Source organism: Sebastes fasciatus, chromosome 19 (genome assembly GCF_043250625.1).
Source record: "Sebastes fasciatus isolate fSebFas1 chromosome 19, fSebFas1.pri, whole genome shotgun sequence".
NCBI lineage: Eukaryota > Metazoa > Chordata > Actinopteri > Perciformes > Sebastidae > Sebastes > Sebastes fasciatus.
In genome coordinates this window covers 488961-504696 of record NC_133813.1, presented here as the reverse complement: position 1 = coordinate 504696, position 15736 = coordinate 488961, and the positions used below count along the sequence as shown (strand labels likewise).

The following is a 15736-nucleotide window of genomic DNA, read 5'->3' as shown; positions in this document are numbered from 1 at the left end:
ACCAGCTGCTGGTTTACCATTCTATACGATAATAATGCAAATGTTATTGTTTTTCTGAAATGCTAAAGTGTGTAGAAGTTGGGCTCAGACTAGACGGGCGTGGCCCTTCAGTGTTTAATCCTGTCGGTTACCGTTCAGTATCTGATGACATCAGAACAGCTGACAGGAAGTGAAGGTTACTGACTAGTTGTTCTATCATCCAGAGAACTCAGACGCTGCTCCATCATCCAGCTGCTGTGAAGACGTTACCATGGCAACGTGAGTAACACCAACGTTTTACTATATTATTACATAATTACATTAGGCTACTAAATTACTATGTTATTAAATTAATACTTTACTACATTATTACCTTCATTAACTATTACATTATTACATTAATATAATTGTAACCTTCATTGATTACTACATTAGTGCCATCATTACATTACTACATTATTACATTAATGCATTAATACATTATTATATAATCTACTACAATACTAAATTAATACTTTATTACATTATTACATTATATACAATTACATTTTAATCGATTGGCAGCCCTAATTATTACACTAAATGGCATTTTATATTAGTAGTCGTAGTAGTTTTTGAGCTGATATCTTTACTTTTCTACAGGAACATCTCATCCAAATATGAACACATCACCTGCAAAGTTCTGATCCATTCAGGATCTCCTGCTGTCTACCAGCTGAAACCAAAGAAAGAGAACATTAGAAATGTAGAGGGAATTACTCTAAAGAGAGTGACTCTGGGTAAAAAAGATCCAAACAAGACAAACAAAACCATCTTGCTTGTGGGTGAAACCGGAACAGGAAAGTCTGCTCTGATCAACACTCTGGTCAACTACGCCATGGGAGTGAAGTGGGAGGACGATGTCTGGTTTCAGATCATAGAGGATGAGGAGAAGAAAAAACAATCAGAAAGTCAAACAACAGATGTGATCGTGTACGAGATCTTTGGGTTTGAAGGTAAAACTCTGCCGTACTCTCTGACCATCATCGATACTCCTGGATACGGAGACACCAGAGGGACTGAAGGAGATGCCACCATCACTCAAAGATTATTTCAGTTGTTCCGCTCAAGTGACGGAGTTCATGAGATCAATGCAGTGGGTCTGGTGCTGAAAGGAGGTGACAATCGACTGTATGACCGACTGAGGTACATCTTTAACTCAGTGATGTCTCTGTTTGGAAACGACATGGAGAAGAACATCGTAGCCCTCGTCACACACTCCAATGGTGTGACACCTGAAAATGTTCTAGAGGCCCTCAAAGATGCAAACATTAAATGTGCCAAAGATGAAGAGGATAAGCCTCTTTATTTCATGTTCGATAACTGCCAGAGCACTCAGAGAACAAAGAAAAATAAAGTTCCACTAAAAGCTGCCTGGAACTTAACAAAGGACCAAATGGGTCAATTCACTGATTACCTGAAAGAAACGTCACCTCAGAACCTGATAACAACTGTTGAGGTGTTGGATGCACGCACCAGACTGGCAGCCTGCATCCAAAACCTGCAAGAGAGGATGGAGTTGACTGAACTGAAACAGAGAGAAATAAAACAGACTCAGGAAGCTCTGGAGAAACATGAAGAAGAGATGAAGAGAAGTATAGACTTCAAGGTAGAAGTTGATGAGCCCTACAAAGTTAAAGTACCTGTCAGTGAGGGGAGATGGTGGGCGCTTTGGTTAAATCATGGAGGAGCTACCACCTGTAATGTCTGTGAAGAGAACTGTCACTATCCATGCACACTGGCCTGGTCCCCAAAATCCTGTGTGGTCATTAAAGATGGCCGCTGCACTGTATGCACCGGGAAGTGTCCTCTATCAGATCATGTAAAAGAAAAGTGTATCTATGTGACCAAGACAAGGAAAGTTAAAAAGACCCTACAAGATGTGAAAGAAAAATATGAAAAGAACAAGACAGGAAGTGAGAGCAAGTTGAGTCTTTTGGAAACTCTTCAGAAGGAAAAGAAAAAACTTCAGGAAGGAAAGGATCAGTTGTTGGCAGAGTCCTTCCAGCATGTCGTCACACTGGAGCAGATCGCCCTGAATGTGGACTCACTGTCCACTCACGCCCACGTGGACTTCCTGATTGAGAAGATGAAGGAGAAAGGAGACACAGAGAAGGTCCAGAAACTGGAGGAGATGAAAGCTCGATTGGAGAATGATAAAGGACTCAAAGCAGCGTTTTGGTACGGGTATGGTAAAATAAAAGCAGCTGGTTCAGCAGTTGGTAAAGCAGTTGGTTCAGCGTTCATGAAGTAGATGAACAGAATCACTGTGAGCAGACAGCTGAGTAGAAATCAAGTCTACCCTGCTGATTAAAGGTAGTTCATTATAGTTCTATAAGTCTGATGTTGACTGAACTACATAAGAACATTAAAATGTAATCACCTTTTAAATGTAAATGTGTAATTGGTGGAAACAGCGCCCTCTAATGACTGTTTCTGTTTGTTGTTGTAGTTTCATGTTTAATTATCGATAGTTACTTCACTGTACAGATTAACATCACTGATCAATAGTCTCTGGATTCTTCCATCACCCACGCTCATCGTTCTCCTCTCAGCTCCACCATCAGATCACAACACAACATTCAGGGTGTTAACTTCAGTAACCAGGTTACAGTCGGATCATTTCTGAACTGTCATGTAAACCAGAACAGTAGATTTAGAGATGCAAAACAACCTCAAAGAGACACAAAACAACCACAAAGAGATGCAAAACAACCACAATGAGACTCAAAACAACCACAAAGAGATGCAAAACAACCACAAAGAGATGCAAAACAACCACAAAGAGACTCAAAACAACCACAAAGAGATGCAAAACAACCACAAAGAGATGCAAAACAACTAGAAAGAGACTCAAAACAACCACAAAGAGATGCAAAACAACCGCAAAGAGATGCAAAACAACCAGAAAGAGACTCAAAACAACCACAAAGAGATGCAAAACAAACACAGAGACTCAAAAAAAACAGAAAGAGACTCAAAACAACCAGAAAGAGATGCAAAAGAACCACAATGAGACTCAAAACAACCACAAAGAGATGCAAAACAACCACAAAGAGATGCAAAACAACCAGAAAGAGACTCAAAACAACCTCAAAGAGATGCAAAACAACCTCAAAGAGATGCAAAACAACCTCAGAGACTAAAAAAAAACCTCAAAGAGACTCAAAACAACCTCAAAGAGACTCAAAACAACCACAAAGAGACTCAAAACAACCACAAAGAGACTCAAAACAACCTCAAAGAGATGCAAAACAACCACAAAGAGATGCAAAACAACCTCAAAGAGACGCAAAACAACCACAAAGAGACTCAAAACAACCACAGAGATGCAAAACAACCTCAAAGAGACGCAAAACAACCACAAAGAGACTCAAAACAACCACAAAGACACAAAACAACCAAAAACACAAACATGTGATGTACAAAAACATTTATTTTCTTTACTTTCTTTGTATGAGTTTAATGATTTCAGGGTTTATCTAATGTGTTTTTCAGTCAGTACAGGCTGTGATTTATTCTGATGACAGAAGTTAACTGGTGGTGGGACTGTAACACATCACTGACATATAGAATATATACATATATCTACTTATATTTACATATAAAGTTGTTAAACTTGATGTTTTCTTCTCATGTTAATCAGTTTGGTACAGAACTATTCTGTTGTGTTGGAGCTCAATCAAACGTTAAACCTCCAGTCATGAAGTCTAATGTACTTTTATCTGATATATAATCAATACATATTCATATATATTATATACTCTGGTGTCTTCATGTGTATTAATGCCTTTTGATCCATTCATGTTGTACAAGCTGCCGTGTTTTTAGTGATTGCATTATATTGTTATTTTACATGAAATCACGTCCTGACTGATGCAGTTTTCTGTGAATCATTAATTAAACTACTAAACTATAAATCATAATTAAAGTGTTTATCATGTTTTCCACATTAATGTTAACATAAACAACAGCGTTATAAAGTATAAATCACTGCATTATAAAACACCAATCACCTGTTTTCCTTGATAGAAACCTGATATTGTTGTTATGTTATATCACAAATATTTGACTAAAAAACTATTTCCAATGTCAACAATATTCATGAAATCAAGTTTTCTTTCCCTCCTACAGAGAGTTCAGTCTGTTACTGCGTTATCTTTGATTGGTGATCAGCGTGAGCGTCTTTTGAGGAGAATTATCTGTAAATAAAAAGCCATAATTGAGAGGAGTCTGCAGGTTTTCCTCACAAGGAGACAGCCCCAACAGCCTGAATGTTGTCTGGCTGAGTTCCTCCTGCTGCTGCTGCTTGGAGACTTTAAACGCTGTGACACCTGAAGAACACTTCAGACACTCAGAGGATGAAGGAATCAAACTGAAACTGTCATTTCTATCTCATCCCCAGTGGAAGTTACACCAGACCTACATCCTCTCCTTTACCTATAATAACAAGAACACTAATAAGGAGTTAAATTAGTATTAATGGCTGCATTATTCCCTCTGAGAACTGTAGCTCCTGACTCCGACCACTAGAGGGCAGTGAATGCTTGTGATTTTACACCAATGACAACCGTCAACACTTATTACTGTCTATAATAAACCAATAGAATCAAACATCACACAAGTTAGTATTTATTGTATTAGAATGACTCACATTTAAAAGGGACTTAATGGTGATTGATAACTAAATGAATATTGACATTATGAAGAGAGATGTAGATTTATTTGTACAAAGTGCTTTACATCAGACAAAGAGAAACAAAAGGTAATAAAATAGAGGATAAAAAGAGTGTAAATGGATTTTGTAATTTTAGAAGTGACAAATTGAAAAGTTTGGATTAAAGAGGTAATGAGTCAAAGCAGAAGAAGTGATTTATAGCAGTTAAAAGGTGATTTGTTGATCCATAGCTCATTATCACTCCATCATTTATGATTATTAATGATAGAACTGTCATTTAATCATAGAGGATTTATAATAATGTATGATTATTAATGATGGGGTGAGCTGCTGTAGGGTTTAGGTCCTCCTCAAGCAAATAAAAGTCAATAAAACTATAAATAACTTAATGTTTAAGGGTATACATTTCTTATTAACAAAACAATCCTGCTAGTTTTAACAGGATATGTTTATGGTGTGTTTGTTCAGCAAAGAATATTATAATTTGGTGTAAATATACTCTATATTTTTATATTTAAATCACATTTCCCACTTTAGTAAATATGGTTTTGAGGAGTGGGCCAGCATGGATTGTATAATAACGCTGGTTATTAATATGGTTTTAGTCTTCTAATGCATTATTTTAGATATTTAAGGGGAAAGGTAAATGATATAATATTGAATAATTGTGAGGCTGCATCAGCAGGTTGCTGTATAGAGGCATGACAGGTCATTCAATCATTACCCATAATGCAGTGTGTGGTAGCAGTGGTTTTACACAGCTTCTAATAGGCTCTCTGTCTGTTACGGTGGTCTGTTCCCTTTATAGTGAAATTAAAGCATTCTAACTTTCACAGCAGATTAATGACTTTTTAACTGTGTATTTAATGATGCTTTCTTTTGCACAACAGATATGATAATATAGACAACTTAATCTGCCTAAATGCTTCAGAACTATTCTAGTCTTATTGTTTGATGTTGTTTGATTAAGTATAAGTTTTGTAACCGCAGTAACATCGTAAGTGATAAAATGACTGAGCATGGGATCGTTGCACATTTAGCCTTCAGTGTTTCCTACATTAATTAAGAGTATTGATATTTCTGCCATTTCTTTTATGAGTGTGATATCTGCATTTTATTTTTTAGGTTTGATTTTGGACTTGGGCTGTCAAAGTTAACGTGATAATAACGTGCAATCAATCTCAGGGAGGTTGTATGGCTCAGTTTTAAAGCTAGAGTTGTCGTGGTCTGGCTGTTTGTTATAAGTTAAGATGTCTAATGTTCCTCCTTTGGGTTTATTAGTTTATTATCTTTGGGTTTATTAGTTCTGTTACTGTGATTTTGGTTTGTGTTGGATTTGGTTTCTTTTATATTCTTTCATTCCAGTGTTTCCTGTTTTATTTTGTAGTTCACTCCTCCTGTGTCTTGTCTGGTTCTACTTCCTACCTTTGTTTGTTTTCCCGCCTTTGTTGATTGTCTGCTGCTCTGATTAGTTCCACCTGTGTTTAATCACCCTCTTGTATTTAACCCTGTGTGTTCACCTCTGTCTTGGTCGGTTCGTTTGTCGCTCCAGCCTCGTCTACCTTGTCCCCTGTGTTGCTCGTCCCTCCTGACCTGATCCTAGAGTTCCTCGTGTCCTCTGGTTGGTCATTTTGGTTTTGTTCTCAGTTTGTTTTTTGTTGTTTGTTGGATTTATTCTTTTGTACTTTGTTCCCCTCCCTGCATTTTTGGTTTTTGATGCCTGTTGGTTTTTGTTGTTTTGGATGTTCAGCTTCATTTATTAAAGCTCGCTTTTATTTAAATCTACCTTTCTGCCTGGCAACTCTGCGTTTGGGTTCCCTTTAAACTCACATCCTGACAAGAGTGAAGATCCTGGTATCATCTGAAACTATAGAACCTGATGAATCCATCGGTACCAACCATGTCAGACTACTACTACTACTACTACTGGTTTCATAGTAAACTATAGAACCTGATGGATCCATCGGTACCAACCATGTCAGACTAGCTGGTCATGAAGGAGGTTAAATAACGCTCCAAACTGACACTAAATGTTGGAGAGGACAAACTGTCATGTCCATGTTCAAAGGAGTCCCTTGACCTCTGACCTCCAGATCAGTGAATGTGCGAGGGGTTTTTGTCTGAAGAATGTCTGAAAAAAGTCCCCAAAATGAAAGAAAGCCAGAAGAAAAGTCCTCAGCATATTGTTTTATGCTAAATGCAGTACCTGTGAGGGTTTCTGGATCAATATCTGTCATTGATTAGTGTAAATTGATTTACAATAATAAATATATACATACATTTACATAAAGCAGCATATTTGTCTAGTCCCATGTTGATAAGAGGATTAAATACTGGACTATTCTCCCTTTAAGGTTCATTTAGAACAGATAAAACATGAGTAATTAATTGTGATTAAATATTTTAATGTAATTAAGACACATCCTGAGTTTTTAGTTAATGTATTGACTTAATATCATTATTTTATTACTGATCATTTATACAGCTACTGATCACACTAACACAACTCTTCATGTGTGTCTCATTATAATACAAAATAAAAGCATTTTAATGTGAAGGCGAGTAGTAGACTTTTATTTTGAAACAACCACAGGAAGTGCGTCACACATCTGACTCATCACTCAGTTTAACTTTAGAAGCACTGATGTGAACGTTGATGTCTTTATTAGAAACAGCAGAGACTCAACAGCCAATCAGAGGAGAGGACAGCAGGTCTCCATGGTAACCGGGTTGTTTGGGGAAGGGCAGCCTGTCCTACTTCCGGTTGTTGTTTCCAGCTGAAGATTAAAACCTTGAAGAGTCGGTGAGTCTCTGACACATTAATGTAATATTAAAGTTACCTTGGTACTTTAAGTATATTTTGATGATAACACTTTTGATAAGTACTAATACCACACTGTACAAATACTCTGTTATAGAAAAAGTACTAATACCACACTGTACAAATACTCTTATAGTAAAAGTACTAATACCACACTGTACAAATACTCTGTTATAGTAAAAGTACTAATACCACACTGTACAAATACTCTGTAAGGTAAAAGTACTAATACTACACTGTACAAATACTCTGTTATAGAAAAAGTACTAATACCACACTGTACAAATACTCTTATAGTAAAAGTACTAATACCACACTGTACAAATACTCTGTTATAGTAAAAGTACTAATACCACACTGTACAAATACTCTGTAAGGTAAAAGTACTAATACTACACTGTACAAATACTCTGTAAGGTAAAAGTACTAATACCACACTGTACAAATACTCTGTTATAGTAAAAGTACTAATACCACACTGTACAAATACTCTGTTATAGTAAAAGTACTAATACCACACTGTACAAATACTCTGTTACAGTAAAAGTACTAATACTACACTGTACAAATACTCTGTTACAGTAAAAGTACTAATACTACACTGTACAAATACTCTGTTACAGTAAAAGTACTAATACCACACTGTACAAATACTCTGTTACAGTAAAAGTACTAATACTACACTGTACAAATACTCTGTTACAGTAAAAGTACTAATACCACACTGTACAAATACTCTGTAAGGTAAAAGTACTAATACTACACTGTACAAATACTCTGTAAGGTAAAAGTACTAATACCACACTGTACAAATACTCTGTTATAGTAAAAGTACTAATACCACACTGTACAAATACTCTGTTACAGTAAAAGTACTAATACTACACTGTACAAATACTCTGTTACAGTAAAAGTACTAATACCACACTGTACAAATACTCTGTTATAGTAAAAGTACTAATACCACACTGTACAAATACTCTGTTATAGTAAAAGTACTAATACTACACTGTACAAATACTCTGTTATAGTAAAAGTACTAATACTACACTGTACAAATACTCTGTTATAGTAAAAGTACTAATACTACACTGTACAAATACTCTGTTACAGTAAAAGTACTAATACCACACTGTACAAATACTCTGTAAGGTAAAAGTACTAATACCACACTGTACAAATACTCTGTTATAGTAAAAGTACTAATACTACACTGTACAAATACTCTGTTACAGTAAAAGTACTAATACCACACTGTACAAATACTCTGTAAGGTAAAAGTACTAATACCACACTGTACAAATACTCTGTTATAGTAAAAGTACTAATACTACACTGTACAAATACTCTGTTATAGTAAAAGTACTAATACTACACTGTACAAATACTCTGTTATAGTAAAAGTACTAATACTACACTGTACAAATACTCTGTTATAGTAAAAGTACTAATACCACACTGTACAAATACTCTGTAAGGTAAAAGTACTAATACCACACTGTACAAATACTCTGTAAGGTAAAAGTACTAATACCACACTGTACAAATACTCTGTTACAGTAAAAGTACTAATACCACACTGTACAAATACTCTGTTATAGTAAAAGTACTAATACTACACTGTACAAATACTCTGTTATAGTAAAAGTACTAATACCACACTGTACAAATACTCTGTTATAGTAAAAGTACTAATACTACACTGTACAAATACTCTGTTATAGTAAAAGTACTAATACTACACTGTACAAATACTCTGTTATAGTAAAAGTACTAATACTACACTGTACAAATACTCTGTTATAGTAAAAGTACTAATACTACACTGTACAAATACTCTGTTACAGTAAAAGTACTAATACCACACTGTACAAATACTCTGTAAGGTAAAAGTACTAATACCACACTGTACAAATACTCTGTTATAGTAAAAGTACTAATACTACACTGTACAAATACTCTGTTATAGTAAAAGTACTAATACTACACTGTACAAATACTCTGTTATAGTAAAAGTACTAATACTACACTGTACAAATACTCTGTTATAGTAAAAGTACTAATACCACACTGTACAAATACTCTGTAAGGTAAAAGTACTAATACCACACTGTACAAATACTCTGTTACAGTAAAAGTACTAATACCACACTGTACAAATACTCTGTTATAGTAAAAGTACTAATACTACACTGTACAAATACTCTGTTATAGTAAAAGTACTAATACCACACTGTACAAATACTCTGTTATAGTAAAAGTACTAATACTACACTGTACAAATACTCTGTTATAGTAAAAGTACTAATACTACACTGTACAAATACTCTGTTATAGTAAAAGTACTAATACTACACTGTACAAATACTCTGTTATAGTAAAAGTACTAATACTACACTGTACAAATACTCTGTTATAGTAAAAGTACTAATACTACACTGTACAAATACTCTGTTATAGTAAAAGTACTAATACTACACTGTACAAATACTCTGTTATAGTAAAAGTACTAATACTACACTGTACAAATACTCTGTTACAGTAAAAGTACTAATACCACACTGTACAAATACTCTGTAAGGTAAAAGTACTAATACCACACTGTACAAATACTCTGTTATAGTAAAAGTACTAATACTACACTGTACAAATACTCTGTTACAGTAAAAGTACTAATACCACACTGTACAAATACTCTGTAAGGTAAAAGTACTAATACCACACTGTACAAATACTCTGTTATAGTAAAAGTACTAATACTACACTGTACAAATACTCTGTTATAGTAAAAGTACTAATACTACACTGTACAAATACTCTGTTATAGTAAAAGTACTAATACTACACTGTACAAATACTCTGTTATAGTAAAAGTACTAATACCACACTGTACAAATACTCTGTTATAGTAAAAGTACTAATACCACACTGTACAAATACTCTGTAAGGTAAAAGTACTAATACCACACTGTACAAATACTCTGTTATAGTAAAAGTACTAATACCACACTGTACTAATACTCTGTTACAGTAAAAGTACTGCACTGAAAATGTTCAGTATAAAAGTACAGTTTCACAAATTGTCTGTTAATTGACTAATTGATTTATTAATGGACTAATTGATTGATTGTGTAATTGATTAATAGACTAATGGTTTCAGCTGTACTTGTATATATTTATATGTTTTACTGTGTAAAGTCAGTAAAGCTGCCAGATGAATGTAGTACAGTAGATGTCATTCAGTACTTCTCTGTGAATTATTGACATGAGAATACTTTGATTGATTTTCACCATCAGTCCTTTGAATAATGAACGTTGTGTGTTTGTGCCGGCAGCGATGGCGGGGACGTCGAGACACGATCGAGAGATGGCGATGAACGCCAAGCGTCAGCTGAAGGAGTGTTCTGACCCGGTGGAGAGACTCCGGCTGCAGTGTCTGACCAGAGGATCGTCTGGTATCAAAGGTCTGGGCAGGTGAGCTCCTCGTACATCCTTACTTATTATATACTTTATATATATTATCGTTCTTCCAAACTCAACATCAATGTTTTAGCATAGAATGTCGAAAATGTCATAAAAATCAAGTCATAGTTTACTTTCTTGAAAATTTCATTAAAAAAAAGTCACAGTATAGTATGTCAAAATCTGTGAAAAAAAATACTATGACTTTTTTTATTAAAAATTATCGACATACTATACTATGACTTATGTATATTTAGTATAGTGTCTAAAAAAGTCATCAAATGTTCATAATATACTATCTGCGACCTTTCAATCTTTAATTATGCTAACTAGCATTGATTACAGAACATAATTTCCATGAGTTGCTAGTTTCCATCCGACCAGTAACTCTCTACAAGTTCTCAATTCTACCCCGACAGCTGCTCGTTAGTCTTTCTACTGAAAGACTGCATTATATCTGGAAGAGATTCAGATATAATGCCTTCAGTTCATGTCACATTCAGGGGCTGCACTAATGCTTCTGAGGGCCGTCGTTGGCCCGCGGGACGCACTTTGAGAACCGCTGCTTTGGGTACTTTGTGATGACAGTGATGCTGTCGGTGTTGTTCTGAGGTTGGCGTCTTCCTGTGACAGCCGGCGGCGGCTGCAGGATGTTGTGATGAGTTACTGTCACATGATTCTGTTGTTTCTGATTCTGTGGTTGTGTCTGCTGATGCTCCTCAACAACCCTGCAGCTACTGTCAGCTAGTACCTAATACTTCTACATTTACTCAGGTATTTCACTGCAGTTCATGTCTCAGGTGTTTTGTGCAGTACTTGTATTTTACTACTTCAGACTTTGACTTCTCTACATTTCTATCAGACAGCTGGAGTTGGTTCTTTAGTAGATTAAGCATTTAAAATACAGTCAATTAAATCAGCCAACAGTATTTAAATGAGTCAGAGTAGCTCGACTGCAGCCAGCTACAACATTAATATCCAGCTTATATGGTAATGTATCAATAGTAATAACCAGATAGCATAATATAACAAGTACTTCTACTTTTACTTTGAATGCAGGACTTTTAGGCCGAGTACTCAGGTATTTTTGTGAATTGTGTTTTTCTTCCTTCTCGTCCACACAAGCTCCGTTTTAAAAATCTGTATACTAACTAAATTTAACTTAACATGTGGTTACGTGTGGACTCTCTCTCATTTTACACATCTGGTAAGATCTGAAACATCTGTTAGTGTGAGTCAGCCTTTAGTAAAAGATCTGAATACTACTTTCACCTGAAGTACACTCTGCTGATAATACTAGGGACGCACCGATACCACTTTATATCAGACCGAGTACAAGTACTTACATTTGGGTACTCCGATACCGAGTACCGATACGAGTACTTCTCTGTGCCTAAAGAGCCTCGTTAACAGCCAGCTGGAGGGTGTGAGCGACACACGGCAGGCTGGTGAGTCCCGCATACGAGGCGGTGCGCCGCCACCGGCTCTAGGTCGGCTTGGAAAGGCTCGGGGGTGAAGGTGGCTCGCGGCTGCAGCTTTACAGCGCTCCCCACCCGGACCTCGTCGCACCGTGACGGGGCTCCCGGTGCGACTGTCGACCGAGGAGGACTGTCCTCAGTGCGCCCCAACCGGGTCTGCGGCGATGTCGGCAACCCACCCGACCCGTCTAGAAACACGGACCAAGGAGTCTAACGAGTCAGAGGGTGCAAGCAAAACCCTGTGACGCAATGAAAGTGAGGGCCGGCGTGCGCCGGCTGAGGTGGGATCCCGGCTCAGTGGGGTCGGGCGCACCACCGTAAAGTGGTATCGGAGCCGTTTTGAGAGTACGAGTACATGAGCACAGTATCGGACCCGATACCCGATACCCAGTACTGGTATCGGTATCGGTGCATCCCTAAATAATACTTGTGTACTTTTCCTGATGTAGAAGGTTGACTCGTGTTTTGTGTTTGTCAGAACCTTCAAAATAATGGATGATAACAACAACCGGTCCCTGGACCTGAAGGAGTTCCTGAAGGGTCTGAACGACTACGGGATCCTGATCGAGAAACAAGAGGCCACGGCTCTCTTTCAGCACTTCGACCGCGACGGGAACGGGACCATTGACTTCGACGAGTTCCTCATCACTCTGAGGGTAAATATGTACAGTCGGTCTGGGACGGCTGTCCTATCTCCTGATTCAATACCCTGACCCTCCAACGTTTTAGATTCTCTGAGGTTTGTTTTGGTTGACGGATACGGAAGGGATATGACGTCACGTTACTCAGATTACCACATTAAAGCGGTAACTTCCTTCTACCTCCACATAGACTCAGATGAAGCAGATAGATCCATTCTGATGTAAATATCCAGACAGGTTAGTGTGCAGCTGAGGAGCGTTTCCCATTTAACGTCCACGATGTGTTCACTGCAGCCGCAGATGTCTAAAGCCAGGAAGGAGGTGGTGATGCAGGCGTTCAGGAAGCTGGATAAGACGGGCGACGGGGTGATCACCGTCGAAGACCTGCGGGGGGTTTACAACGCCAAGTACCACCCCAAGTATCAGAACGGGGAGTGGACAGAGGATCAAGTCTTCAGGACATTCCTGGACAGCTTTGACTCTCCGTATGACAAAGACGGAAAGGTAATAAATGTCTCCGTCTGACTTCAGGTGTTTGTGTCTCTGACGGTCAGTGAACGTCTCACAGACCTGTCACATCTGGATGTTTGTATACTCATGCTGGTATTACTCTCTGAAGGTCACCCAGGAGGAGTTTATGAATTATTATGCTGGTGTGAGTGCGTCCATCGATACAGACGTCTACTTTATTGTGATGATGAGAAATGCCTGGAAACTCTGACTTGTGGTAAACCAGCTCACCGTACGGTGGTGGGAGGAGGCAGCGTCTGCTCACTACTTCATCTGGATATAGTCTGCTGAGTATGTTGTATGGTTCTGATTCATAAAATATACCACAAAGAGAGTATTAATACATCAAAATGAAGTAACAGTTGGACTCAAAGAACCATACAGGATACAAAGCTCAGTAGTACAATAGTTTGGTGGTTCTGTCTGTTCCCATGACTCTGGCTTTTCACTATAAAACCCAAATCATCCTTTTCGATTTCACTTTCTGATCTCAGATATGTTCACGTTACTCACTTGCTGTTTCCATCCAAATGTCAAGCTCATTTTGACGCTTTGTTTCTGTATAATCTCATAATTTTACCGTAAGTGTCTCCTCACTAAGAGACTCTTTAAGACTCTTTTATTCCTCGATGACCCCTCTAATGCTGCGTTCACACCAAGCGCAAAGCAAAGCTCTTTGATGCTAGAATCATATGAAACTAGAGAACCTAAGGAATATGAATATAATGTGAGCATATAGTTTTATGCTAAATGCAGTACCTGTGAGGGTTCCTGGACAATATCTGTCATTGTTTTGTGTTAACTGATTTACAATGGACATAGTTACACCTGTAAAACAATAATTAAAGTTGACTTGGCTCATTTGGATGGAAAGCAGCTGCTGTCTGATAACTAGAACTAGAACTAACTAGAACTAGACTAACCTCCTGTTCTCTGCTCTTTACTTTCTATTAAACTCTACTGACTCTCAACAGTGAATCTCTCCTCTAACCAACAGGTGACCAAAGAGGAGTTCATCAACTATTACTGTGGCGTCAGCGCCTCCATCGACAGCGACGTCTACTTTATACTAATGATGAAAAACGCCTGGAAGCTCTGAATCAAGACCTGAACTCTGATCTATAACTGAAGAAACACCACACGGCCTCAACGATTACAGCTAGCGTCTCTAATCTAGAGAAACACCACACGGCCTCAATGATTACAGCTAGCGTCTCTAATCTAGAGAAACACCACACGGCCTCAATGATTACAGCTAGCGTCACTAATCTAGAGAAACACCACACGGCCTCAACGATTACAGCTAGCGTCACTAATCTAGAGAAACACCACACGGCCTCAATGATTACAGCTAGCGTCTCTAATCTAGAGAAACACCACACGGCCTCAATGATTACAGCTAGCGTCTCTAATCTAGAGAAACACCACACGGCCTCAATGATTACAGCTAGCGTCTCTAATCTAGAGAAACACCACACGGCCTCAACGATTACAGCTAGCGTCACTAATCTAGAGAAACACCACACGGCCTCAACGATTACAGCTAGCGTCTCTAATCTAGAGAAACACCACACGACATCAACGATTACAGCTAGCGTCTCTAATCTAGAGAAACACCACACGACATCAACGATTACAGCTAGCGTCTCTAATCTAGAGAAACACCACACGACATCAACGATTACAGCTAGCGTCACTAATCTAGAGAAACACCACACGACATCAACGATTACAGCTAGCGTCTCTAATCTAGAGAAACACCACACGACATCAACGATTACAGCTAGCGTCACTAATCTAGAGAAACACCACACGACATCAACGATTACAGCTAGCGTCTCTAATCTAGAGAAACACCACACGACATCAACGATTACAGCTAGCGTCTCTAATCTAGAGAAACACCACACGACATCAACGATTACAGCTAGCGTCACTAATCTAGAGAAACACCACACGACATCAACGATTACAGCTAGCGTCTCTAATCTAGAGAAACACCACACGGCCTGAATGATTACAGCTAGCGTCTCTAATCTAGAGAAACACCACACGGCCTGAACGATTACAGCTAGCGTCTCTAATCTAGAGAAACACCACACGGCCTCAACGATTACAGCTAGCGTCT

The 15736-nt window shown here is 37.9% G+C and overlaps 2 protein-coding genes and 1 long non-coding RNA gene across 5 annotated transcripts; 2 read left to right on the top strand and 1 right to left on the bottom strand.

Annotated features, from left to right (window-relative positions):
• The first annotated feature begins 95 nt into the window (after window positions 1-95).
• On the top strand, window positions 96-2402 carry LOC141757667 (uncharacterized). Its single transcript, XM_074618289.1, has 2 exons — window positions 96-258; window positions 622-2402. The coding sequence occupies exons 1-2, from the start codon at window positions 251-253 to the stop codon at window positions 2270-2272; spliced, it is 1659 nt and encodes a 552-aa protein (XP_074474390.1). The 5' UTR covers window positions 96-250; the 3' UTR covers window positions 2273-2402.
• A 171-nt stretch (window positions 2403-2573) lies between these two features.
• Window positions 2574-3550, bottom strand: LOC141757671 (uncharacterized). Of its 2 annotated transcripts, none has more exons than XR_012591696.1 (3): window positions 3421-3550; window positions 3173-3256; window positions 2574-2692 (listed from the first exon to the last, which is right to left on the bottom strand). It is a non-coding gene; the product is annotated as an uncharacterized LOC141757671 (long non-coding RNA). The 2 variants fall into 2 exon arrangements; XR_012591695.1 differs by lacking the exons at window positions 3173-3256; window positions 3421-3550 and adding exons at window positions 3111-3152; window positions 3278-3395 and having other exon boundaries at window positions 2595-2692.
• Window positions 3551-6034: 2484 nt separating this feature from the next.
• On the top strand, window positions 6035-15217 carry capslb (calcyphosine-like b). 2 transcript variants are annotated; one of them, XM_074618292.1, is made up of 7 exons: window positions 6035-6317; window positions 7366-7499; window positions 10853-10991; window positions 12936-13113; window positions 13393-13602; window positions 13718-13825; window positions 14606-15217. In XM_074618292.1, exons 3-6 carry the CDS (start codon window positions 10855-10857, stop codon window positions 13817-13819), a joined length of 627 nt encoding a protein of 208 aa, XP_074474393.1. In that variant the 5' UTR covers window positions 6035-6317; window positions 7366-7499; window positions 10853-10854; the 3' UTR covers window positions 13820-13825; window positions 14606-15217. The 2 variants fall into 2 exon arrangements, with proteins under 2 accessions (XP_074474393.1, XP_074474392.1); XM_074618291.1 differs by lacking the exon at window positions 13718-13825 and having other exon boundaries at window positions 6058-6317; window positions 14606-15211.
• The last annotated feature ends 519 nt before the right edge of the window (window positions 15218-15736 follow it).

Bases quoted from the DNA above. Each gene is read 5' to 3' on its own strand.
- capslb (XM_074618292.1), top strand. From the start codon at position 10,855: ATGGCGGGGACGTCGAGACACGATCGAGAGATGGCGATGAACGCCAAG. The intron at 13,114-13,392 runs GTAAATATGTAC...TGTTCACTGCAG, and splicing joins AGTTCCTCATCACTCTGAGG to CCGCAGATGTCTAAAGCCAG. The intron at 13,603-13,717 runs GTAATAAATGTC...TACTCTCTGAAG, and splicing joins CGTATGACAAAGACGGAAAG to GTCACCCAGGAGGAGTTTAT.